The sequence below is a fragment of the Dysidea avara genome, chromosome 5, assembly GCF_963678975.1.
Source record: "Dysidea avara chromosome 5, odDysAvar1.4, whole genome shotgun sequence".
Classification (NCBI taxonomy): Eukaryota; Metazoa; Porifera; class Demospongiae; order Dictyoceratida; family Dysideidae; genus Dysidea; species Dysidea avara.
This window is the reverse complement of record NC_089276.1, coordinates 3,331,662-3,359,208: the sequence shown is the minus strand read 5'-3', so window position 1 is coordinate 3,359,208 and position 27,547 is coordinate 3,331,662. Positions and strand designations below refer to the sequence as shown.

General features: G+C 38.8%; 1 protein-coding gene across 2 annotated transcripts in view; it reads right to left on the bottom strand.

Annotated features, from left to right (window-relative positions):
- LOC136255729 (uncharacterized) overlaps positions 1–27,547 on the bottom strand; it is a 172,953-nt gene that overhangs the window by 115,250 nt on the left and 30,156 nt on the right. Inside the window, exons 4-8 of one of the 2 annotated variants that reach the window (XM_066048564.1) lie at positions 19,721–20,224; positions 19,388–19,582; positions 18,951–19,331; positions 2,048–2,362; positions 1,677–2,000 (exon numbers count right to left, since the gene is read on the bottom strand). In XM_066048564.1, coding sequence (XP_065904636.1) covers positions 1,677–2,000; positions 2,048–2,362; positions 18,951–19,331; positions 19,388–19,582; positions 19,721–20,224 — 1,719 coding nt within the window. The remainder of the gene's footprint in view (positions 1–1,676; positions 2,001–2,047; positions 2,363–18,950; positions 19,332–19,387; positions 19,583–19,720; positions 20,225–27,547) is intronic. The other variant, XM_066048565.1, reaches the window with a different exon arrangement.

Sequence of the window (27,547 nt, the reverse complement as noted above, 5' to 3'; positions counted from 1 at the left end):
GTTCCTGTAAAATACACACTTGTCTGTCACATGCCAGACGACACACTATCGTGTGTCTTGACCTGTTTAGCGGTTAATGTGATAATTATGATCAATCAATACAATTGTAAATTACTAAATAAATGTACATGTAGCTAGGCAAATAAGTAAAAATTTCACTCTCCCTCGTAATCCTCATTCCTGTAGTAGAGAAAAAAGAGAAATACGCACAGCTGGCTGGCCTTAGGCTGGCTTTAGGTATGAAATTACAAATAGAAGTGATATCTAATAAAAAACAGCCAAGCTGTAAAAAAGGTGTGGCATCCAAAAAAGCCAGGGTGAAAAAATATGTGAAATCCAAGTTGGTGGCCAAGAAATGGCTGGGATGATAGGTTAATGGCAAAAATTTTAATAATGACAATTCAAGAGAAACTTGGAGGAGACAACACAAATTCACCTGAATTGTTGTTATTAAAAGTTTGCCATCAACCTACCATCACAGACATTTCTTGATTGCCACCTTGGATTTCACATCCTTTTTCACCCTGGCTTTTTTTGCAGGCCACACCTTTTTTACAGCTTGGCTGTATTTTAGATTAAATTTTCCTAGTACTTGTACTACATCACACAGCAACAGTATGGTAGTACTGTATACTAGGGATCAAGAAGGTTTGGGCTTTCTTGTCTTAAAATATTACGCCAAAAATGTCATCAGACCAATCCCAAACACTTACAACATGTTTCTATGCATTTTAAAATTCAATTTAACTGCGTGACTGACTAACTGATATCTCCAGCTAAGCATAACTCAACAATGGATAAGGCTACAGGCTTGATTTCTTCTCTGTTCGATGTTGCTTCATCCTGAAATGTGCCTTTCAGAGACTGCAGTACACACAATACATGCAACATGGATTACCTTTGCCCTCTGTTTTGTCTCAGTTCTTTTTAAGATAATTTAAGGTGTTGATGTGCAATAGCATGACATGACTTTCCTGTATATTATAGATATCAGTTTATCGCCTGATCACTTGTACTGCTGTGTAATAGTTGGAACATAGCTGAAAACGAAGTGTAGTGGCCACTTCATTTTGAATGGATTGCTGTGGCATGCGTTCAGATGCAAATTAATTGTATGGCATGCCTGCATGGTGTAAACATTTTTCTTTTGATGCAGTATGTGTGGGTTCAGTAGTCATAATTATGTTAACAAACAAGTAGAATGAAAAATTAGGAATTTTAAGTTGGGTAAGAGACCAAAGAAGCAAAACAAGGGAATTGCTAAAGAGTAGTGAAACAGGAATGGTTATCAATATACCAACGGACATTTTAGGTTAGAGTGAAATGGATTAAATATCCATTAGTATATCAGCAATCACAGAAAACTCCTCTCATTCCAGTACTTTTATTGTCTTTTGATCCCTAATCCAAATTACGATACTACATAAATGCAATATTGTGAGCACTAATTGTGCATGATTAAAAAATGCTAATAAAGGGACACGGCAGCTGTTTTGTTCACAAGTAATGAAATGGCTGTCATGCCACTGAAGACTCGCAAACAAAATAGCTGCCATACCCCTTTTGTGAGCAAGCTTTTAATCGAATGCAATTAGTGCTTGCCACGTTGTGTTTGTACAGTATTATAAAATTCCTAATTTTTCCTTCTAGTTGTAATTGAAGTTGTTATGACTCACTAGTAAGTGTCTCCAGTACAACTGATGCTGATCCACTAGTTTCCAGTATCACCACATTACACATGTATGTACCATTATCTCCCTCCATCAGGTAGGTAAACTGGATACTACTAGTGTAAGTGTTACCACTAGAAGTGGTTGGGTTGATGGTAACTCTACTACTATTTGTAATGACGTCTCCTCCAGGTCCCATCCAACTGATCATTACTGAATTGGACTCCACTCCACTAACTGTACTCACTGTACACTGGATCATTTGGTGACTACCCACCATAGCTCCTTGTATGGGACCAGATGGTGATATGGAGACACCAGGAGTAGGAACTGTAGAGAGAATTGAATAGGAAATGTAGATCAAACTAGTGACTTACCCATCACATCCAGTGTAACACTACCGGTAGTCATTACTGGTGGACTAGTGTTGATCATAACCTCACACTGGTACTCTCTACCATCATCATCTATACTCAGTGGTGATATTGTGTAAGTGTCTGTGTATACTGATGAATCCCCTGACATCACTGACATTATAGGGCTATTATTTTGCAGTTGCATATTATCATTCTCTCTTCTCCACACAATATTTACTGGAACAGTGAGGGCATTTGCAGTAGTTAGACGACACTGCAGAGTTAGTGACTGACCAACAGTCTGAGTGTTGAGTGCAGTAACAATAGGAGTGGGTACTACAATACAAAGAAAACACTGATTATAACACAATTTACAGATTCTATTTTCTTGTGAATAAAAAATGCAACGATTATGTAATGACTATAAACGTCTACTTGAAGAAATGCAACTGTAATAAAACATTGTATGGAGTTGTGCTGCATGCTTGTTTTAAATGAATTGCTAATTTTTGCTATGCTAGCAGAACCTTAAATAGTGAGGTGGCATAGTATAACAGTTTGTGATAAAAGCATCAAATCTTGGGCACAAAAGTATATAAACAACAAATTTGGATACTAGGCCATTGTAGGCCATGCCTCCTTCAATGGGTACCGCCCCCTTTTATTACACATGAAATGATTTCTACAAACAATTAAAACACTCTTTATATGATGTTAATGTATTTATGTACCTGTGGTGGAGTGCATAGTTGATGTTATTCATGCAATCACATAGAGTTCCCATGTACAATTTTTTGGATTTTGTGGTACTAAGTCAAGTTAAAAAGTATGGCGAATGGCTGGATACCCAAAAACCTGACGGGTTTGTGAAGCATGCATTTCATACTGCATGCACAGAAATACAATCAGTAGTGGATTCTTTTCCCTTACACTTATGTAAGGTGATAAGCTGGAAAAAATAAATACATAGTTTTGCTGATGATGCATGTTCACAACTATCATAGTGCCACATACAGCAGACTGTGTTATGCAGTATTTATACACTCGAGCCACCTACAAGCACAATGTTGGTATGGTTAGGCATTACTGACAGTTGTCTCAGTAAATGACTGAATATGCTCGATGCTCCTATCACTTTTCACGTATTTGCTTGGTACTTGTAATATGGCCATATACTGCTGTTGCTCTAACCTTACTGCATTATGATCACCTACACTAGAGCTTTGCTGCTGAATAGCTACTACAACACAAAGCAGCTTAAACTTTGAAAAGCAGCAAGCCAGCTAGGAAGGAAGTCAGTATAAGTCAATCAGATTGTCAGCCAACAGAAGCAACAGCCAACCAGCTTGTCAGCAGACAACTAACTGTATAGTCAATAACCAACCAGGTAATCAGTGGTAAACCAGCTAGTCAGCCAAATAGTTAGTCAGCAGTCAACCAGCTAGTCAGCAGTTAACCAGCTAGTCAGCAGTTAACCAACTAGTCAGCAGCCAACCAGCTAGTCAGCAGTTAACCAGGTAGTCAACAGTCAACCAGCTAGTCAGCAGCCAACCAGCTAGTCAGCAACCATCCAGCTAGTCAGCAGTCAACCAGCTAGTCAGCAACCATCCAGCTAGTCAGCAGTCAACCAGCTATTCAGCAGTCAACCAGCTAGTCAGCAGTCAACCAGCTAGTCAGCAGTCAACCAGCTAGTCAGCAGTCAACCAGCTAGTCAGCAGTCAACCAGCTAGTCAGCAGTCAACCAGGTAGTCAACAGCCAGTCAGCAGTCAACCAGCTAGTCAGAAGCCATCCAGCTAGTCAGCAGTCAACCAGGTAGTCAACAGCCAGTCAGCAGTCAACCAGCTAGTCAGCAGCCATCCAGCCAGTCAGCAGTCAACCAGCTAGTCAGCAGTCAACCAGCTAGTCAGTAGTCAACCAGCTATTCAGCAGTCAACCAGCTAGTCAGCAGTCAACCAGCTAGTCAGCAGTCAACCAGGTAGTCAGCAGTCAACCAGGTAGTCAACAGCCAGTCAGCAGTCAACCAGCTAGTCAGCGGCCATCCAGGTTGTCAACAGCCAGTCAGCAGTCAACCAGCTAGTCAGCGGCCATCCAGCTAGTCAGCAGTCAACCAGGTAGTCAACAGCCAGTCAGCAGTCATCCAGCTAGTCAGCAGCCATCCAGCCAGTCAGCACTCAACCAGCTAGTCAGCAGTCAACTAGCTAGTCAGCAGTCATCCAGCTAGTCAGCAGTCAACTAGCTAGTCAGCAGTCAACCAGGTAGTCAGCAGTCATCCAGTTAGTCAGTAGTCAACCAGCTAGTCAGCAGTCAACTAGCTAGTCAGCAGTCATCCAGCTAGTCAGCAGTCATCCAGCTAGTCAACAGCCAGTCAGCTAGTAGTCAACTATGTAACAGTGCCAACAGTAGCAGATAACTGGCAGACCAGCAATCATAATTAGTATCAATATAGCAGCAAAATTTATAATGTGAAGCACCTACAATAGTAACAGGAGAAGTAAAGTAACAAAGGTAACATAAGCAATGTCAGTTAAACTCTGTAAACCTTTAAGGATAGTAGCTGTACACAATAAAAGATTAAAAGCTTTTCATTAAGAGGTGTCTGGGATTAAGGTTCCAGATTAAATAACAGTTGAGACATTTACTTGTATACCATCTTACGTGCAAAGTTTAACCTGTTGTTCTTCCATGTGGTTCTGCTAGATTGCCTGTAATTATTTTGAGTGAATATGTTCTCTATCAACTTGTTATACATATTTTTCAACATGCAATACTGATTCTGCAAATTTAAATCATATACTTATCATTAGTCCCTAACCTTACTTTTCAGCATGACTAACTAATCCATCAACATAATAACTTCAAACTATGATGTGTGCAGTAATGGGTCTGACCAAATTGTTTAATTTTGTATCCTAAGTGATCACACACGGCACAAGTGGATGCTCAGTCAGACTGCCATTGGGAGATGTTCTCTCATCCAGATTGCTATCAAAGGATTATCTCCAGCTCAGATTGCTATTAGAAGACGTTCTCTCACCCAGACCACAACCTGGAGCTGCTTTCCCACCCAGACTGCTAAAGATTGCATCAGACCACTATCAAGAGACTCTCCCACCAGACTGCTGCTATTAGTAGATGCTCTCCCATCCAAATTGCTATCTAAGGATGATCTCCAGCTCAGGATGCTATCAGGAGATGCTGTCTTATCCAGACTACCATGGGAAGACATTCTTCCATCCAGATGGCCATTAGAACTCAATGATTATATCTTGATCATTGTATCGTCTGCACACAGGTGTGTGCTGTCAATACTTGGCTACAACCAAGAGTCACGTGACACTCTCTAGTGAGATCCGCAGGTCATCACATCACTGCTGCTACTTGCAGCTCGTCCATTCTCCTTAAAAGAGTCCGAGATAGCGAGGGTTCTCACTTTAGTTTTCTGCCTAGGATTCCCCTGTTTGCTTCTGGCTTCTGTTGCAAAGAGTTTTGAGGGATGAAGACATTTCTCCACTATAAACTCTTTCATCACCGAAGCATTGATAACCATCACTGAAGCATTGATAAACCAAAAGAAATCAAAAACTTCTACTTCCTACCTTAACACCCCTAAAATTATACAACTTCACCAATGGCAGATGAGGCACCTCGCACCTACCTAACCTCTCCGGTCGAAGATGATAATCAGAACAAAACAGCACTTATGTAAGTAGGTGATTTTTGCATAACCAAACATTAATGATAGTACATTGTATATACAAAGGCATGATTCTATTGTAAATACCAAAAGGAGTTGCTTGTAAATGGTTTACACTTTCACATAAAAGCCAAACACAGTTATACTTATGAAACGTTGCTTTTTTGACGTGTGCTGTAGCTTAAGCTGGTTGTAACATTGAGTGGCTGTATTGCTTCATTTTAAGATAAATCAGCTGAAGTGTTTGTGACCTACTACATGTACCACTCCACATTTCATTACTGTCACAATGACATATGATAGTATATCATGTGGTCCAAGAAGTTGACACACCAACCCCACCCACTATATATTGAAGGTAAACATGACTCTTACTGTAATACGTATGTAATTATGTAGAGATGTCTTCCTGGTAGGGCAGTTCACATTGCAAATTTAATAAATATCACTTTTATAACTTGTTCATTTATTTTATTTTAACCCTTAAACCTGCATAATCCAGAAAACTGGATTGGATAAAACATGAACCAAAAATGCACACCATTTTACATATGTGGTTTTAAACAGGCATATCTCGCGAAGCGTTTATTCAGTCTCTTAGAAATAGGGATTTCCTTACTTGGTAAGGCCTACCCTTTGTAACAGTATGTAAACGTTTAACAAATAACAAGGAAGTCACTTGATATGAAGCATTGAAGCATTTTGTTTCCTTCCACGGCCGTATCATTAGTGTTTTTGTCAGCCATTTTGTCAATCACATGATATTTGTATAGCAACTGAATCACCATCACGTGATGAGCAAGATGATATCCAGAGAAAGATGATACGATTATCAATTATGAAATGATTATGATACGTCCAGAGAAAGATGTATGGCTTTTGTGCATTGATATGCAAAGGAAGAAGATGAAGAGATAGTTCTTTTGTATTTTAAAGGTACAGAGTGAAGTTCTGGGCTACAGGTTTAAGGGTTAACAATACTACTATGACTGGTGAGCCCATGCATACTGCATTAGAAGAAAGAATGGCACCAGGCTTACTGTTTGCACCTGAACACACGCCTCAACATATCAATTATTACTGAAATGCGAAATAACGAAGTGGTCATTACACTTCATTTATGGATATGTTTAGCCCATTACACAGCATTATAAATGGAGAACCTACGAGAAGGACTTCTGCAGGTCCAATGAAACTTGGGTTAAAACATAGAGAAGCCATTACTTGGAGCTATCACAAATTAATACCTTGCATCATTTGCACTGACTGCCTGACTGCCTGACTGCCTGCCTGACTGCCTGCCTGACTGACTGCCTGACTGACTGCCTGACTTACTGACTGATGTCTTCAGACAACTGAGACAAGCATAACTCGATAACAGCTAAAGCTTTGGGCTTGATTTTTTCACTGCTCATCATTGCTTTAGCCTGACAGGTGCCTTTTGGCATACCACTGTACATTCATTGACTCCTCTTTTGTGTCCCATTTATCACACATGTGCAGTTCACCAGCACTTAATCCCTACTTCAGTCACGGCTATACTAGCACTACTTGAAATTAGCAGAAAAATGCTAAGATATGGTGTCCAAACAAAATCATACTTGACCAGATATCTAAAATTTGGTGATATATGTACCTTGATTTCATGCAGTGGTAATCAAGACACATGGTAGTGTGTTGTGTGGCCCAAGAAGTCAGCACACCATATCTTAGCATTTCTGCTAAGATATATCTTACCATAAAAATGAGTATATAGACAGGAAAAAAAAGGGATTTTCCCGCATTTGTAACTCTGTACTGCCTTTATGAAACAAGATGATTTTGCTGTGGACATGCCCGCCAACATCAGCATTCCACAAGCCAAAATTCAGCAAAATTACTTCAAGTATTCCTGAGATATGAGACTTCAAAAATTGTCTTAGTTTCTTTGTTTTCTTTTTCTTCCCTTCTTTTCGCACACTTACAAAAACTACCATAAAATTCAAATGCAATAACCGATTACTTTGAAATTTGGCACACAGAAGGGGGTATTAAAGGCACATCTTGGTACCAAGTTTGGCCAGAATACAATAAACAGTCAAGGAGATATTAGCAATTGTGACTGGATCTGCGAAAACCCGACACAATCGTGCATTTTTCAAATTCCTGTTTATTAAATATTTATAATCTACTTAGCCAATATGGCACAATTTCAGCCTCATATGCCAATAGCGTTAGGAGTTACAGCCCTACAAAGTAGCAACAACAGAAAAAAATCGATTTGTACAGCAAGTATAAGGAAAATAAATTACAGGCACCTACAAAAACGGTCATAACTTACCAACGAATCGAGGTACGGAGCTACAATTTTCACCACTGTGTTCGCCATGAACAGGGGAAACAATTATAGGGTAGGTTTTTGCTTTGCTCACCCTTCTTCACTGCATAAAAATGTGGAATTCGTGATGAAAAATTGATCGCGTACGATCACTTCGACGTGATGTAAACAAACGCTCATAACGCCGTATCCTTGGGTATACTGCAATGAAACAAAGACTTTCCAACTTCTCTTGAGCAGACGAATAAGATGATATCCAGGGTTTTATTGTTAGTCCCTTCCTTAACTAAGAAAGAGGCGTTCAAAATATTTACGGAATTTTTTCAATAATACGCAAGTATGTCACTCATTGTATTCAATGCTTTATACTATAAATTTAGGCTTGCACAATTGTGTTGGGTTTTCACAGATCCGGTCACAATTATTCATAAAAATAACACCAATATGTTGTCATGCCTACAGGGTGAACCACTTATGGGAAGAAGCTGAAAATCGATATGTGGATAGGTTAACTATTGAACCTCAAACATTTTGTGTTTTGAAAGAATCAAGCTAAAGACAGTGAAAACAATCAACAGTGTGTAACAATTATGCGGTTGAGATTAGCTAATAAAAAAACTTGCCATGCCTACCAGACAAACTGTTCAGTGGGATGATTTGAAAATTGGTGTACAGATGGATTAAGGTAACGCTGAACTGATCAAGGGCAGCCGCACAAAGTTAATTGTACAGCATTTGTGTGGTAATGCGCGAACAAATGCGGAAATTCATAGACCACAGCGAAGCGTCTCAGTGGACTAACAGAGGAAGCTCTGTCAGACTGCCCAGCTACTTTTGTGAATACAACTAATGTTATTCACGCTTTAAAACTATTAGCTTGTCACAACTCTGGTTAATTCACTAGTGAACGGCACCAGCTGCCATCGCGTGATTACTGTTATACGGACCGCATCCTGATTAGCCACACCGTCTCCTTTCTCGCTAAATAACTTCAAAATTATGCACCACAGAACATCAAAATTTGGTATAGGCATTGGATAAGCGATTCTCTACAATAGTATGCTTCGAATTTTCGCGATTCGGGTTTGATGGAGTTGTTAGCCAATGTTGTAGTCCACAGGTGTGCATTTTTGCTACTTTCCAAGTTGTTATCAGTGAAAAGAAAAGCATAGAATTGTTCTACAAGGTGAGAAATGGTTGGAACTAAAGTGGCTTAGTGCTACGTTGTTCATTGGCCAAATTATTTAAAAAAATAAGGTTAAACCTTGAGGGTTTCATAGGCGAAAATTGAAGGCCTATTATTTCACGAAACTTTGTATGCTAAACTAAAGTATCACAGGCTATCACAACAACTTTTAAGGCATAGATTAAGTTGTACACTAGTGAAGTTTTGGGCACCCTAAAATTGCTCATTAAGCACGTGAATTGAAATAAATTGTTTTGTGCGGCTGGATTTAATTGGTTCAGCGTCACCTTAATCACCTTAGAAAGGCCTTCAATAGTTTAGAAGAATCAGATTTAAAGACACAGAATTATAATATGAAATCCAACTCAGCGTAGCAAGTGCGAGATCAAGGTACTCTAATAGAGCAGTCACCCTGAAGAGAACAACTTGAAACAAGTAGAGAGATTAGCTAGAAACAAGTTCCTTTGTAGAGAGATCAGCTGGAAACAAGTTACCCTGCTATAAGAGGCCAGCTAGAAACAAGAGTTCAACTACATTTCGAGTCACCCTGTAGAGAGTTCAGCTAGAAACAAGTCACCCTGTAAAGAGTTGAACTACAAACAATGAGAGTTCAGCTACAGTTCAGTTATGTACGTAGCAAGTCACCTTATTACTTATATAATCATTCATTTTAAATATATGAATATTTAATCAGACAAAAGGTTATTGCACATTAAGCTTCTCTTGTTCAACAATTCCTGTAGTAAAGAAAAAAAAGCAAGTTAAAAGGAAGCAACAAAGCCAGTTTATGGATGGCTTTGTGGCTTGCAATACAAAAAGAAGTGATATCTAAACCAGAGCTCAAAATAACAGCCTGTCATCTGTCATTTTCTGACCCAAAAGTCACAGTGACCGACCAAATTTAAAATGATCTGACACTATGACCTATCAAAATGAACATTTAAAAAGATACTGTGAAAAATGTCATACTATTATGTACCAGTGGCCGGCCATGTTGCACGTTGGTTTGTCAATTTGACAGATCAATTAAGACACCTTATATTGAGCACTGCAAACAAGTTATAAAACAATAGTGCGGTCCCAAAAAGCCAAGGTGAAAAAAGTTGTGAAATCAAAAGTGGCGGCCAAGAAGTGGCTGTGATGAATGGCAAAAACTTTATAACAACAATTCATTTTCTGCCGAATCCTAGTGAAACTTGGATGAGGCAACATTTGTTCACCTGAATCATTGTTATTAAAATTTTTGCTATTAACCTACCATCACAGCCATCTCTTTGGCGCCACTTTGATTTCACAACCTTTTCACTCTGGCCTTTTTGAGGGCTTTTTTTTACAGCTTTGCTGTTTTGGCTTAGATTACATTTACTAAATAGTACAGTTGAATGTTTGTTCTACTTTGAAACATTGTATTGTGTCTCAGGGGTGTAGCCAGGATTTTTTGAAGGGGGGTTCCAACAGCAATATCGGGTTACCAGAAGTAGGGGTCTGGGAGCTCAGCTCCCAGCCGCTGAGAGACTTTCAATATTTTAATGAATCAAAACTCAGCAAATTGCTATAATGCAAAAAGCACATTAATTATAATGTATATAAGTGTCTCTGAGATGAAGCTAGTACTAGATAAAACTACCTAGTGAAAACAGACAGCATAGCACATAGAGACACATATAGTAATCTGTAAGTGATAGTTATCTCACTGGTATAGGAACCATAAATCCTTTGATACAAATGTGATGATTTACAATCAAAACATTATAACTATACAAATATGCATAGTATGAATTCATATTGCATAACACAAGTGATAAATTTCTGGAGTTTTATAAACACTGCACACCAAAGTTACAGCAGTATAAGATCATGCTCAGTTTTGCATTTAATGTTAAAATATATGAAAAACTTCATGGATATTAACATGCATGTTCTATTAGAGCATAACTGACTGTTTTATTAGAGTATATAACTGACTACTCTATTAGAGTATATTGATCTTCTTAAGATTTGAAGAGGGCTCATGTTACCTCTGTAATCCTTCCCTGAGAAATGAATGTAAACTTTATCAATTGTTGTGCTGCTGTGTTACTCACTCAATTCATCCTACCACACTAAATGGTGTGTTAGGATCCTGCTTGCAGATATCTAAATTTTACAGGGTGGGTTCCTGAACCCCTTGGAATCCCCCCTCCCCACGCCCCTGTGTCTAAATGGTGACGTGCATCTAAATTTTCTATTGGAAAGTATGATTGGACTTTACGTGTGTCCATGCCACTTTTGGTTGGAAACATTTAACGTCCAACACATATTTCAAGCACTGCTAGTATAGCTGTAGGTGTACTGTAGCCTACTTTTATATTCATGATCCCTACTTTTCCTATGGACAGAATCAAAACTAAGAAGGCATACAAACAATCAAATACTGTGTCACTACCAGCTAGCTCATAACCAGTAAAACTAGTGAAACTGTGTACATGTTTCTCTAACAATATCTGTATGGGTTATATATTATACACAATACCAAAACAGCCAAGCTGCAAAAAAAGAGTGCGGCCCCCAAAAAGGCCAGGGTGAAAAAAGATGTGAAATCCAAGGTGGCGGCCAAGAAATAGCTGTGATGGTAAGTTAATGGCAAAAATTTTAATTATGACAATTCAGGTGAATTTGTGTTACTAGGATTTGGCACCAAATTCACCTGAATTGTCGTAATTAAAATTTTGCCATTAACCTACCATCACAGCCATTTCTTGGCTGCCACCTTGGATTTCACATATTTTTCACTCTGGCCTTTTTAGGGCCGCACTCTTTTTACAGCTTGGCTGTTTTGGCTTAGGTATCACTTCTTTTTGTATTGCAAGCCACAAAGCCAGCCATAAACTGGCTTTGGTGCTTCCTTTTAACTTGTTTTTTTTTCCCTCTCTTTACTGCAGGAATTGTGGAACAGAAGCAATTGTGTGTATAGCTTAATTTTTTCTCATTAAATATTTGTATACTTAACACTGAATGATTATCAAATATTGTAGGTAATAATTATGGTGATTTTTTATACATAACTGATCTGTAGCTGAAACTCTCATTGTTTGTAGCTAAACTATTTTCAGGGTGACTTGTTTCTAGCTGAACTCTCTACATGGTGATTGGTTTCCAGAACATATTCCTACAGGGTGATTTGTTTGTAGCTGATTCTCTATAGGTTTAAGTTATTAAACACAGTCAATGTTGTGAAGCGTAGGATGTGCAAGTACCCAAAATATTAGCATGCAACAGTAGGCTCTAATAAGAACAACGCATGCACAACACAGTGAGCAGAACACGTTGGCAGTAATTCGTACCTGTCGTAAGAAATCTTGCCAGTTACAGTGGCTTTAAATCTTCAAGATGAATACTCGTAGTTCTCGCCGGCTGAGGAAAGGGAGGGTCGTCGTCCTTGGGAAGTTCGACTACTGGATTGAGCAAGTGAGGAGCTTTGTCACGCCAGGGGAAGGGCACCTCAAGGAACAAGTATTCCGGACAGGATGATGATGCGACAAGATGTGATATTACAATGCTAGTAGCCGCCTTCAGGGTTGTTTCTAGAAGTCACTTACCTTGGCCCACGCACGGTGTCACTGTCGCCTGGGACAGCTCCGACGCCGCTGGACTCAACACCAACATCAGTAACTACAGCTCCACCTCGTACCATAGCCAGTTCGTCGAACACCACCTAATTAATAAAAATGCAGGGAGATTGCGTGGCGGGCTTCAATCAGAATCTTCAGGGGGGAAAACACCCCGACTGTTGCGAAATGGCCTCAGACAAGACGCTTCATCGGGTAAGCAACAGTATAACACCAATTGATGTACTAGTATAAGCTTACACACTGTATATATATGCATGTAATGAGTAGGAATGTACCGGTACATATCATATCAGTGGCCAATATGGCAGTTTTTGTTTTTCGCCAATATCGGTTGGTCTCAATATAGCCACCAAAACCGATATGATATACCGAAATAGTCTTTGCCATGGTAAAGCCACATTACACCCTCTGTTATACAGCAAACAAGGCTGGGGAAACAGTAGTTTTATCCTTGAAAAGAAGTACTACGCTACGAGAAGCCATAGAAATATGTGCATAGCAAACGTTCATTGTTATAACCATACAACAAATGATCATAGTGGAGAGCTATAAAAAGCAACCATCGGATGAATAAACTAGAAACACAGCTTGAAACAACCGGCCATCTTTACAAGCCATTAAAAATACGGAGTGATTTGGACTCATCTTGGTGGGAGCATACACTTAAAAAAAAAATATATATATATATATATATATTGTGGGTGCTTCACTGTTTGGGTTGTTAATTGAGGCCACATCACCACAGGCAATCAACCATTGTCAGTGCTTGGAACTGCTTACTAAGTGTATCTTATGGAAAGTTAAAGCTTCCCAGTTTCCTCCAATCTAAATGTATAGCTACACTTTATTATATTGAGTCGGTATCGTTGTTCTGACTCAGTATATCGCTTTATATCGGATCGGTTCAGAAATTTCTCTATTGGTACACCTCTAGTAAAATATGAAATAATAAGAGTTGCTTTATAAAAACAACAACAAAAACACATGGTTATCATAAATTGTATGTTGAAAAACAGCCAGGTACATGTTAGAACTTTGCATAGCAGTTTCACGTTGTTGTGTCAGCTTCTTGCACACCATACCCTTGAGTCTTATAATAGTCACAAAGAAAAGTCCATTTTATTGCCATTAAAGGAAACTTCAACCTATACATCTTCAACAGGAATCGTTTCAAAACAGTGCTTACTCTAATGTGTACATGATACAGTGTCTTCATTATATATCTGTAGTTCTATGGTTAGGATGCGCTCCACAATTTTGCCAGGCTATTGGCACTGGGCACACCATTGTGTTATTAGTTGCATGTTAGTTTGCTTGTGTGTTATGTCTTCCTAATGTTTATATTGTCACATTTGCTTGATATGTATGTCGTCACCATTGCTTGTTGTATACCAACGTATGTCACTGCCACTGCTTGTTTTGTATGTCACCGTTGCTCGGTTTGCACATCATCATCATCATCTTCTGTATGCTGCATGCATAGCTTATCTTGCATATTACTAGGTGTTGCCACCACCAAAATTGCTGCACATTACATGGTCTAAATAAATAAATAACTTTGATGCTTGGGGGGGTAGATCACGATATACATAATATATATCATGACCTACCTATGGCCTCTATTGTAAAGAGTTTAGGACAGAGATGCTTCTCTGCTCTAAACTCTTTCATTACCCAAGCATCAATAAACCAAAAGTACTTCCTACTTTAGCCCCGCTGGAATTACATAACCTTGCCTAGGCCATATACCATGGCAGATGAGGCCCCTAGCACTTACCAACCCCCTCCTCAATCAATGGATTGCTGGAGGTGAAGAATGAAGATCCAAGGAACAGAGCACGTAAGTAGGTGAGTGGTAGCATAACTAAACATTAAATAAAGTTTAAGTTATTAAACACAGTTAATGTTGTGAGGCGTAGGCTGTGCAAGCACCCAAAATATTAGCATGCAACAGTGGGCTCTAATAAGAACAATGCATGCGCAACACAGTGAGCAGAACACGTTGGCAGTAATTCGTACCTGTTGTAAGAAATCTTCCCACCCTGTCCCTACCCACTGAACAGTTCACAAACTTCACTTTACGCAGGTGCTCTATCTTAATTGGCATGGTATGCTGGCAGATAACAATTCTAGTCAGTATTCTATTGTCAATAGTGGTACTTATAAACATATGTAGTGCAAGCAGTGGAGCAAGTAGACACATAATGTTGTTGCTATACTCTAAAGTTTTACATGAAAGACTATGCTATTATATGCATTTTGTTGTGAGTTCTTCAGCTGTAGGTCTGACTGGATTCCATCACTGTGCCAGCCTGGATTCCTTCACTGTGACTAGTTGAAGATGCTCTCCCATCCAGATCATTATTAGGAGATGCTCTCCCATCCAAATTGCTAACTAGAGACACTCTCCCAACCAGATCACTAGCTGAAGACGCTCTCCCATCCAGATCAGTATTAGGAGATGCTCTCCCATTCAAATTGCTAACTAGAGACGCTCTCCCAACCAGATTACTAGCTGAAGACGCTCTCCCAACCAGATTACTAGCTGAAGACGCTCTCCCATCCAGATCAGTATGAGGAGACATTCTCCCAGCCAGATCACTAGCTGAAGATGCTCTCCCATCCAGATCATTATTAGGAGACACTCTCCCATTCAAATTGCTAACTAGAGATGTTCTCCCAACCAGATTACTAGCTGAAGACGCTCTCCCATCCTGATAAGTATTAGGAGATGCTCTCCCATTCAAATTGCTAACTAGAGACACTCTCCTAACCAGATTGCTAGTCGGAGACGCTCTCCCATCCAGATCAGTATTAGGAGACACTCTCCCATCTACCAGAAGACACTCTCTGTCATGAGTACTATCAAACATGACCCACCTATAGAGTACCAACCAGCTAACCACCATAGAGGGACCTCAGTGCAACTATCACATGTTGATGCTATTTCACACAGTGCCATTCGCAACAGTGGATATTGACAACTCTGAAAACAACGGTCACGCCCTGACCATTGTATCACCTGCGCACAGGTGTTGATGCTGTCATCACAATCTGGCACCTGCGCACAGGTGTTGATGCTGTCACAATCTGGCTAAAGCCATGTGACACAAATTAGTGGTGACCTGCAGGTCAACACATCGCCTACTGCTGCTATAAGCAGTTCGTCCATTCTCCTTAGAGGAGTCTGAGACAGCAAGGGGCCTCAATTAGGATATCTGTCTTATCCACTAGGTTCTCCCTTTTGCCTCTATTGTAAAGAGTTTAGGACAGAGATGCTTCTCTACTCTAAACTCTTTCAATACCCAAGCATCGATAAACCAAAAGTACTTCCTACTTTAGCCCCGCTGGAATTACATAACCTTGCCTAGGCCATATACCATGGCAGATGAGGCCCCTAGCACTTACCAAACCCCCTCCTCAATCAATGGATTGCTAGAGGTGAAGAATGAAGATCCAAGGAACAGAGCACGTAAGTAGGTGAGTGGTAGCATAACTTAACATTAACTTGTTTCTAGCTGATATCTCTACAGGGTGATTTGTTTCCAGCTGATCTTTCTACTGGGTGATTTGTTTGTAGCTGATCTCTATAGGGTAACTTGTATACACAGCAAAGCTGTGAAAAAATGGTATGGCCTTAAAAATCCTGGGTGAAAAAGTTGTGAAATCAAAGGTGGCTGCCAAGAAATGGCTGCAATGATGTTAATGCTAATAAATTTTAACAATGCACACAGCCATTTAAAAACTTTTTTTAGCATTAACATCATTGCAGCCATTTCTTGGCAGCCACCTTTGATTTCACAACTTTTTCACCCAGGATTTTTAAGGCCGCACCATTTTTTCACAGCTTGGCTGTTTTTGTGTGAATTTCACTTCTTTTTGTACTTTATAAGGCCCCAAAACCAGCCTATGGCTGACTTTGAGGTTTGTTTTTACTCACATTTCTTCTTTTCTATGTAGATACTATGATAATTACTGAAGACAGACTTATAAATGTATTTCATCGCATGATTAATCAATATTTGATAATATTAGTGTAATACTCTAATAGAGCGCACATTTTTTATTGTGGACCTCTAATAGAACATACATAGAATGTTCTAGAACAATCTAGTACTTCTATTGGTAGATCTATGAAAATACAAACGTTGATTATAAGTAGATTTCAACTAAAATTTTCATTTATAAAGCAAAAATTAAGTGAGGTGATCAGTAAGTAGTAGTGGTTCAGTATTTAGGGATGCAGATGTTAGGTATGGAGGTCCCTGGTTCAAACTCTGGTAAGGCTTTTTTGTTACCTTTTTTACCCCAGGATGACCATTCTATTAGAGTACCTCAATCCAGTGATTTTACACTTGCTTGGTTTTCGCTGTATAAGTTCGCCGCTGTAACTCAACTGCTATTCAAACTATCAAAAGGCACTGCTACGATGATCAGCCTATCTACACACCAATTTTCAAGTTATTTCTATACTCGGTTTACACTGTAGCCGTGACAGAAATTTGATATTTTTTACGTGAATAAACGCTTATAACTCCTTGAATATTCCTCAGATTCACAGCAAACTTGGTACGTGAATCCACTGTTACACGCTCTTCATTTGTGCCAAAGATCGAGGCAATCGATTTACACATTTGCATTTTATAGCAATTTTTGCAAAGTGTGCGAAAAGAAATCAAAACCCCCGTACAGCATAAGAAGAAAAAAACGAAGAAATTAAAATAAAACTTTGAATGCCCATATCTCACAAATGGCTGTTGCGAATTTAATCAAATTTGCTGTGTGGCGTACCCTACTTGGGGGACAGCTATAATGCAAAAAATGGTGCGCTTTAGAGAAGGGGCCATGGAGCTATACATGTGTGAAAAAGCTGTTTTCTTAATATACTCATGGTGTGGTCGCCGGCTTTCCTGGCTGCACGACACACTACTGTGTGTCTTGATCTATATAGCTTACATCTTTACAGGGTGACATGTTTCTAGCTGATCTCTCTACAGGGTGATTTATTTGTAGCTGATCTCTCTACGGGTGACTTGTTTCTAGCTGAACTCTCTACTGGGTGACTTGTTCCTAACTGATCTCTCTAGATGGTGATTTGTTCCCAGCACATACGTATACTGGGTAAAGCTGATCTCTATTGGGTATCTTGTATTTAGCTAATGTCTCTACAGGGTGACTTGTTTCTAGCTGATCTCTCTACAGGGCGATTTGTTTGTAGTTGATCTCTATACAGGTTACTTGTTTCTAGCTGATCTCTCTTCAGGGTGACTGCTCTATTAGGATAACTACTCTATTAGAGTATCTCGATCTTGCACTGGCTACACCAAGTTGAATTTCGTGTTATAACTCTGTAGCTTTAAGTCTAATTCTTCTGCATCATTGAAGAGCCTTTCTAAGATGATTACTCCATCTGTACAGCAATTTTTAAAGCATTACTCTAAGCGGTTTTTCTGGTAGACGTGGCAAGTAGTCATTTTTTAATTATCTAATCTTGATTGCTTAATTGGTATGCACTGTTGGTTTTTTCATTGTATCTTCGTGGTTTTCAGCTCCATTTCTTTCAAACCACAAAAGGTTTGAGATACAATAGTTAACCTATTTACCCACTGATTTTCAGCTTCTTCCCATAAGCGGTTTACCCTGTAGGCGTGACAACACATTGGTGTTATTTTTTTGTGAATAATCGCTAATATCTCCTTCACTATTTATCGTATTTCAGCCAAACTTGGTACTGAGATGCCTCTTCTGTGTGCCAAATTTCAAGGCAATTGGATATGGTGTTTGCATTTTATGGCAGCGTTTGTAGTGTGCAAAAAGAGGAAGAAAAAAAGAAAGAAAAAAAAAGAAACTAAGCCAATTTTTGAAGTTGCATATCTCAGGAACGCTTGAGGTGATTTCACTCAAATTGGTATTTGAAGTACTGAAGTTGGCGGGCATGCCCACCGCAAAAATTGTCTTGTTTCATAAAGGCAGCACAGAGCTACGGAGGTGTGAAAATCACGCTTTCTTTTTTCCTGTCAATATACTCACAGTGTTGCATGCCAGCTTCTTGAGCTGCTATGACACACTACCATGTGTCTTGATACACAACACCAAATACAATATAGCAACCTACTCCTTTCACAACTCCATCCTCCTCCACTTGTCATCCACATTACTGATCCATCACTCATATTACACACATATGATGGGTCTCCACTACCAAGAAAGTTTTCTTCACACTGCAGATCACACATTGACTGATATGTGCTACTACAAGACTCAGCCAACATGCTGTTCATTGGTAGTGATGATAGGGTACAGTTCATGATGGTACAGGACACTGATGATTCACTCCAACTACCATTAGACTGACATGTTCTCTGAAGATTACCAGTTAGCTCATAACCAGTGTTACATGTGAAACTACAAATGTCTGCATAGGAAGAAACTCTATCATCTCCCAGTAAACAATCAATTGCTCCATTATTAGGATCAGTAAGTGAAGGACAGGGAACTATATAACGTAAATATACAATTTAGTAAGGCCTAATTATAGATGTGTTAACATACCTCTTCTACACACATCATCACTACCACTCCAGCTCCCATTACTCTGACAGGTCCTAGTGTCACTACCAGTTAGCTCATAACCAGTGTTACATGTGAAATTACAAGTCTCTCCCTTATAACCCACTCCTATACTGCCAGAACTACATGATGTTATCTCTCCATTGGATGGTATTGTGAGGTTATTACACTGAATATCTAAACAAATGAAACATTAAGAGAACAAAGTTGATTGATAATTAAGTAAATTTAATTAAGGTACAGTACATATACGTAGATGAATATCATGTACATATTTATAGTCAGTAAAATAATTTATTGTCATAACATACTCACCAAGTGTGAACTGGATCAATGGTTGTCGTCTATTAGGCATGCCACTAGCAGTAGTAAGATCAAACGATTCAGCATTAGATCCAAGAAATACATAGTACATGTATCCATCTGTTTGTATATCTCCAATTACATAACCAGAATTAGGTGGATTATAAAATCCTATAACATCTCCAGATAGAAATTGTGTTCTGTTATTTCCAGTAAGTAAAATGTTAGCTTCCAGATAGGTTAACTGAGTGTTGAGGTGGCTTGATTGTATCTGAACTCTATCAACTAAATTATAGAGCTCTGAAGTTGGTGACTGTCTCCATACTTGTATGCATGGAAAATTTGTTCCATTGGCTAACCCAACACTGATAGTAGTCTCAACCCTCACCCTGATGTTGGTTATCCTACCATTACAAGTAAAGTTGAGACGTGGAACAATTACTGTTCTGCCGGGACTAATAACTTCATTATAATCTTGCTGAATACCATCAACAACAACTATACAAATCTGTCCACCTAGTCAATGAGAACCATAAAATTGAGTAATCAAGAGTAAACAGAATAATCTAACATACTTTAGTAACAGTATGGTAGTATGTAAGTAAGAATTCCCCCACAAAATGATCATGCCCCCTAAAATGCCGCCTTTAAAAATCATCCTAGAGACATCTTACGTGATGAAAATCACCTTTAAGGAATAATACTCATCCATCTAACATGAAATACTGCACTAAAGCTAGAAATGATTAATAGTCAGATATAGAATTTTTTAAAAATTGCTCAGATTTTAGTCCGACTGCCTGCCTGCCTGGAGACCAAATGAAGCAGTGCACGGTCACCATTTTACGCCACAATAACAAACTCACCAGTGGGATGTGCTTTTGGGGTTCCAACGAGTGTGTGCCCTCTGTATTTTGTCTGACCTTTGATCTTCAATCAGGCGGCCATCTTCTTGATGCAATGAAACAATATTGAGGCGTAAATTTGCTCTATCAACACTTTCCTTGAGCAGCATATTTAGATGCTGCAAACTTATTTAAGCACTTACACTTGGTAGATGTCTGTAACTTCATGATACAATACCACGCCTATTGATGATAAAGCACTGAGACCACACCTCTCAACAATCTATCACCATGACATACACCATTATGACAGGCCTAGCTGTATTCATAACGCTAGCACAAAGTAAATATATGAAATAGTGACACACTTCCTGGTAGTGAAAGGCTGACTCAAGATACTCTAATACAACAGTCACTAGAACAGTCACTAGAACAGTCACATGTGTATAGCCGTGTGCTATAAAAACAAACTAAAATCATTAATATAAAAGTGAAGTAGGGATCCAAGTGATAAAAAGTAGTGAAACAAGAGATGAATGATGGTATTACAGCATAGATTTTGGTGGGAAAATCCCTACTTAGGCATTGAACAAAATGATTGTTATAAAATGCCAATGTAGGGATTTTCCCACCAAGCTATGCTGTAATACCATCATTCATCTCTTGTTTCACAAGTTTTTATTGCTTGGATCCCAACTGCACTTTTAAATTAATATACTAGTATAAATACGTTATAGCTATTATTTTACTTTGTACTGTATTTCTACCAGGAGCCAGGTAAACAATTTTACACATATGCAGCTCCATGATCTCTTGACCAATTGAAACCAACTTTGCTATAGATTTGTCCACTAGATAGGGGAGCTCACATACCAAATATGTGAAGAAAATTATCCCAGTCATTTCTGAGATATGAGTAGCCAAAGTTTTAGTATTTTTCTTCATTTTTTGTTTTCTTCTACTTCCCATTTTGCACATTTTGCAAAATCTGCCATAAAAACATGAATGTGTATTCCAGCATAGAAAATAGAGTACATAAAAGGGATTGGAAACACAATAACATGATGTCATTAAATGTGACCAGATTCTACAAAATCGTTCCAAATTGCACATCAGGAAAAATCAAACTAACACTACCAGTGGATAACTACACTATCATACTACCAGATTTGACCCTCAGTACTACTCAAACTACTTGAGACTGGTTTTAACAGGTCTACATCTTTTCTGGGTGGTGCGGAGAACTCAAATAGTAGTTGAAAATCAGGCCTTGTGAAGAGCCTGGCTTGGCAAGAATCAGTAGTTTGCTGGTGGATGGCGATAGGCCAAATGATTTTTCTATTGATTTTGCTGCATATAAGCCAGTAAGAAGTACAGCCCTGTAATCTCGTGTTTGGACTTCAATTATGGTCTGCCTCCATTTTAAAATCTATATCTCTTGCCCACTGCTCCATCCCAAATCCTCCTCTCCTTTGTGAGCACTTGTGATACTACTTCGCTTGTCCAACTGCTCAGATTTTCCATCTTATTTGGTGGGAAACTCTACAAGCAGCTGGAAGTGGTCTGAAAGGTAATTGATTGATTCACATCTTGTAAATTTCATATGCGTGCTTGCCATCCTTGGCAAGTTATGTTGTCTTGGATTCTTTAAAATACTGTTTATCTCAAAACTTCTAATGTGTGATTTCCAAAATTCAGTTACAAATATGTATATTTCTATTGGAATTCTGTGTATTACATCACAAACATACTTGTACACTTACTGCGCTTGTATAAAAGAGAAACAAATTGTTGTAACTACAGAACTTTCTAACCAACGATTGTGAAACTTTGCTACAATGAGCCCAAGTAAGTAATTGAGGTAGGATGGTACCATCCTCAAGGAAGTTATATGTAAAATAAAATAAGATTGAAATTGAAAAAAAGGCCCAAAAAGTACTTCAAACTCCATAACCTTTTTGCAAAGCTCTCCCAACATTGACTCCGTGACGAGCCTCCAACTCACAAATACCTGGGTACTTACGAAATGATAATTTCTTTTTTGCAATGAAGTAAGAAATGTCGAATTTGTATTGCAGTCGAGCTATTTGTATTGCAGTCGAGCTCTTTCTTCATCTCCAAGTGTGTTTAGAGCAACAACTATGGGTGCAGTGGCAATGCAACTTTGGCCTTTTGCTCGATGGATTTCATCGTTAAGTAGTGACATAGCATGAACATGCTGTTCGGTTTGAGCATGATCACGGATGCTGCTGGTGCGAATGGACTCTGCTCCCGATATCCATCGATCACTAAAATTCCTGCAGCTAAGAATTCTAGAGTGAAAGTTTTTGCAGACACTGCACTTCAACTGTGTTATGACGCGGGCACCATCTTCAAATGTTGTTTCACATTCAAGCCAACTTACTGTTTTGTGTTCGCGGTCAAAATCTCATTTCCATTGTTGAAATGTAGGATAACTCACCTTCCGTTTCTTTGCAGTGCTGCTGGATGCTGACCTAGCTGACCTCTTCATTAAACGTGATAGAACATCAATTCACTACAGAAAATGTGTGCGCCAAACTTTAAGAATACAACAATTAAGTTGATCACGTGATTCATACGAGCCTTCGTGGTTACTGCTGTTATTGCAAGACTAGTTATATTGATGTCGACGCTATTAACCGTGGAACCAGAGCATCGCTAACTGTGGAAACATTCTAGTAAGTTTCCAGTGTTATTGTTTGCAAGTGTTTGATTGCACGGACAAATGGACCGAATTGATCTTTGTTTATCCGGTCATCACTGCTAAATGGTCGGAAAATGGCTGAGGGCTGACCGTTATATTGTACTCTGGTCACCAACACAGTTTTTTACCGATACATTATACTGCTAGTGGTTTTAAACTTTCGCTAAAATTGAAGACGTTTTGTCATTTCTTCAAGCAACTGTTCCTGTTTTGCTCTAATATTCTCTCTCATTATCTCTGTTAAATGGTAAAAAAAAAGGCTTATCACAGATAAATGTATAGACTACATAATTATATTATACAACTGAGACAGCATCAAAAGCCTTTGCACACTATATTGCTGAAACATTAAGGATGAAGGTGGTCGTTCAGCTAAACAACTTACAGTTCTTTAGTATTTTGTTAGATGGCTCAACTGATAGTGGTAACGTAAACAACGAGTTGATGGTGGCTATGTATTTCGACCGGGAAGGAGCAGATGAAAAGGTATGTACAAAAATCAGTTACTTTAGAATCGGTTCGCCATCATCAACTGTAGCACAGGGCCTCTTTGACCTCCTCCAAGAGGCACTGCAAGGAATCCTTGGCATAACAACAATATGTGCAGAAGAGTGCAGTGCTTTAGTTGGGGTAGGAACCGATGGGGCAGCAGTTAGTGTTGCTGCTGCTGGTTTGAAGGGACTGGTAGAGGAGAAGCTTCCGTGGGTGTTTTGGTCATGGTGCATGGTTCACAGGCTTGAATTAGCGGTTAGGGATGCATTGAAGGGTAGCATGTTTGATTTGGTAGATGATAAGCTTCTACGTTTGTACCTCATTTATGAGCATTCCCCTAAAAAATGCAGAGAGCTGAAGGAAATTTGTACTGATCTGAAACAGTGTTTAACGGTAGACCCAGAAGATGGCATAAGTGGAATGCCATGAAACGAATACTTTCCAAGTATGGAGCCTACACAAGCCATCTTTTAGCCTTGTCAGAAGATCGGTCCATGAAAGCCAATGATCGAGTCAAGCTCAAAGGCTACTACAACAAGTGGGTAGATGCCAAGTACATCTTAGGATGTGCTGTGTTTGTGGATGTCCTTTCTCCGTGTGTTATATTGTCAAAGGTAATGCAATATGACCACCTAGATATACTTGCAGTTCTGTCAAATTTGCTGAAATCTGCAAAGGAGATTGAAAAGTTGAGCTCTATTCCTGTAGCACAGTGGCCAACATATGCATCAACTATCAATAAATGCACAACAAATACTGTATCAGAAGGCATAAGTACAATGTATCAGTCCCAACATCTGAAACAATATGATGTAGCAAAATCTTATTTTGAGAAGCACCGTGGTTCATATAGTTCTAAGGTTAGCGAGTGCATTAAGTCAAGGCTTGCATGGACAGATCTTGAGCTGTTAAGAGACATTATTTTTGTGCTTGCTTCTCAAGGGTGGCAAAAGATTGTCGATGAGAATGAAGACTTAGGGGCAATTGACAGGCTAGCAGAGCATTTTAGGCTTCCTTTAGAAAGAGCTAACACGAAAATGGATGAAATCCATATCGAGTTTGAGTGTGTATTGCAGTATGCCACCAAGTACATCTCCTTGTCTACATTAGACTATAGAGCTGTTTGGTGGAGATTATTTCATTCACCTGATTGTTCAGCATGGGTTAATGTTCTTAACTTAATCAAGCTGATGCTTTCTTTGCCAGTGTCTAATGGAGTTGTGGAGAGAGTACTTTCACAGATGAATGTTATTAAAGGTAAGAAAAGATCTTTGCTAGCCAATGACACTCTGGATGATCTTCTTAGCATTTCAGCAGCCAATATTCCACTATGTGATTTTAATCTAAATGAGGCAATAGATCTTTGGTGAAACGATAAGATTAGGCGCCCCAATCAAAGTGCTCAGAAGCAGTACAGAAAACATAAGAAAGCCCCAGAAGCTGCTGGCAATTCACAGTTTGGACGCAGCAGCTCATCAGTCGTGATGTGCTCCTCTGACTCTGGATCTGGTTCAGAAGATGATGAATCTACTGCTTCCAAGAGTTTGCTTGACTGTTGGGATGACTGGATCAATCCTCAGTTGGAAACTGAATCACAATCTCCAGAAGTAATTGATCTGGATGATTAAAGAAACAGTTACTTGATGACTGAATGTAGCACAATGATCATTAATTTTATGATATAACTAGAGTAGCAATCGGATATTGTACAGTATGTTATATTTGACTTTCAATCATTCTCATTATAATAAATCACAATTAAATATAGGAGTTATACAATAACTGCAATTACAATATATATATTATTGCTTAGGTGAGCTTCTTTCCTGAGAACATTTTAGCTGTAAAATGCACTAAATTCCATTCCAGAAAGTTTGCATGTATACTAAAAGGTTATTAAAACAAATCTCAGTACCAAATTTTGGTAAGAATCCTATCAATGGTGCTACAATTACGTAAGTCACCCTGTAGAATTCAGCTACAGTACGTTACATGTCACTCTGTAGAGAGATAGGCTACAATAAAGTCACCATGTAAAGATTTCAGCTACAAACATTCACCCAGTAGAGTGTCCAGCCACATAGGTGGATATGAGTGGAGTCCCTGGTCCTTTTCTTGCCCCCTGGACCTATAAGACTATATTTACACCAGAAACTGGAATAATGCATTTACACTGTATTTACAAGTACAGAAATCCAAAGTGCAAATAGAAGACAACAGTTATAAACTGTACACTGTGAAGAAAGAGAGACAAATCAGTTTGAATTTTTGTGCCAAGTCAAGATACTCTAATAGAGCAGTCACTGCTCTGATAGAACAGTCACAATTCTAATGTCAGCAATTTTACTATACCACTTTATTTTTATTTAGTACACTTTACCATTAAACAAGTTTTATTTCAGATAGGCTAACTAATTTTTATATGCTGTGCAAAGCATATACACTTTGTTAGCTAATTGCTATCAAAAATGCTCCCAAATGCAAATCTAGGAGGTCTAATTTTAACATTTTCTCAGAAGAATCCAACTAGCATCTTAGAAAGTGTATGTCTTTCATTTATCCAACTATAGCATGCAAAAGCACATCATTTCAGCCATTTCATGGCCGCCACCTTTGATTTTACAACTTTCTTCACCCAGGCATTTTGATAGCTGCACTCCTTTTATACAGCTTGGCTGTTATTGCATGGCTTCCACCAAGAGGACAAGAATAGAACTCTAGTACACAAGTTATATTCATATGCATGTGCATCATTGTAGTCATTTCATGGCTACCACCTTTGATTCACAACTTTTTTCACCCAGGCTTTTTAAAGGTCGCATCCATTTTATACTAGTGCTGGGACGAATGTAGCTAGATTCAAATATCTATTAAAAAGTTAATGAATAATCGAATTAATTTTTTCTCACATTTCATATAACAAAACACTTTTAAAACTGTTTCAAAACTGTAAGTAACTCAAGGGTACTATACAAAACCACATAATTAAAACTTAAAAGAACTTGAAGAATACAGCAAACTAGTAAGTAACTACGCATACTGGTTAAGAAACCTTGAGATTTTGCTCAAGAAAATAATGGCTTCAGCATTCTTGGCTTTTAAACAATTTCAGTGCTTAGCTGTTATGATTCCTGCTTTAGAAAACAATCTCTCTGAAGAGGCAGATATAGCAAGTATGCCAAGGTAAACCTTAGCAAGTTTAAGCTAGGTTTGGAAACCTGTGCATGTTCATATTCCACCAAACCATTACATATATGTTAAAGCATAGCCGCAACTGCTATATGAAAAATAAGGTACAAGGTGCGCGGTTGAGAAGCCGAGTGCTTTATTAGCATCAAGGCCAAGCACTGAGTATGTACTTTATTTTTCATACAGCATGAGCAAGGCTATGCTTTAATGAACTTTCTACTTGTGTAGCTTCACCATAGACTAGGACTCACAATTAACACGTGTTGCATGAATTATTAACAGCCTGAACGCACACAAACTAGTTTAACAAAGTAACTCATACGTATTTCACCATAGTTTGGCATGGTAGACATTCATCGCGTATTTTGGCAAGTTTTGCTGGCAACCCACAATCGATTCTATTGTGAGTCACATGGTGAAATATTTCCGTGATATCTCCATGACTTGTCCGTTTACATTAACAAACGTAACAGCAACATTACCTTCTCCCACCCATCATCGAAGCATTTAGGTATGTCTATAAAAGCAATCCAGTGGTAGAACTCATATTGGCTGGGGTGATTGATCACTCAGCATGGTGAGGCTATC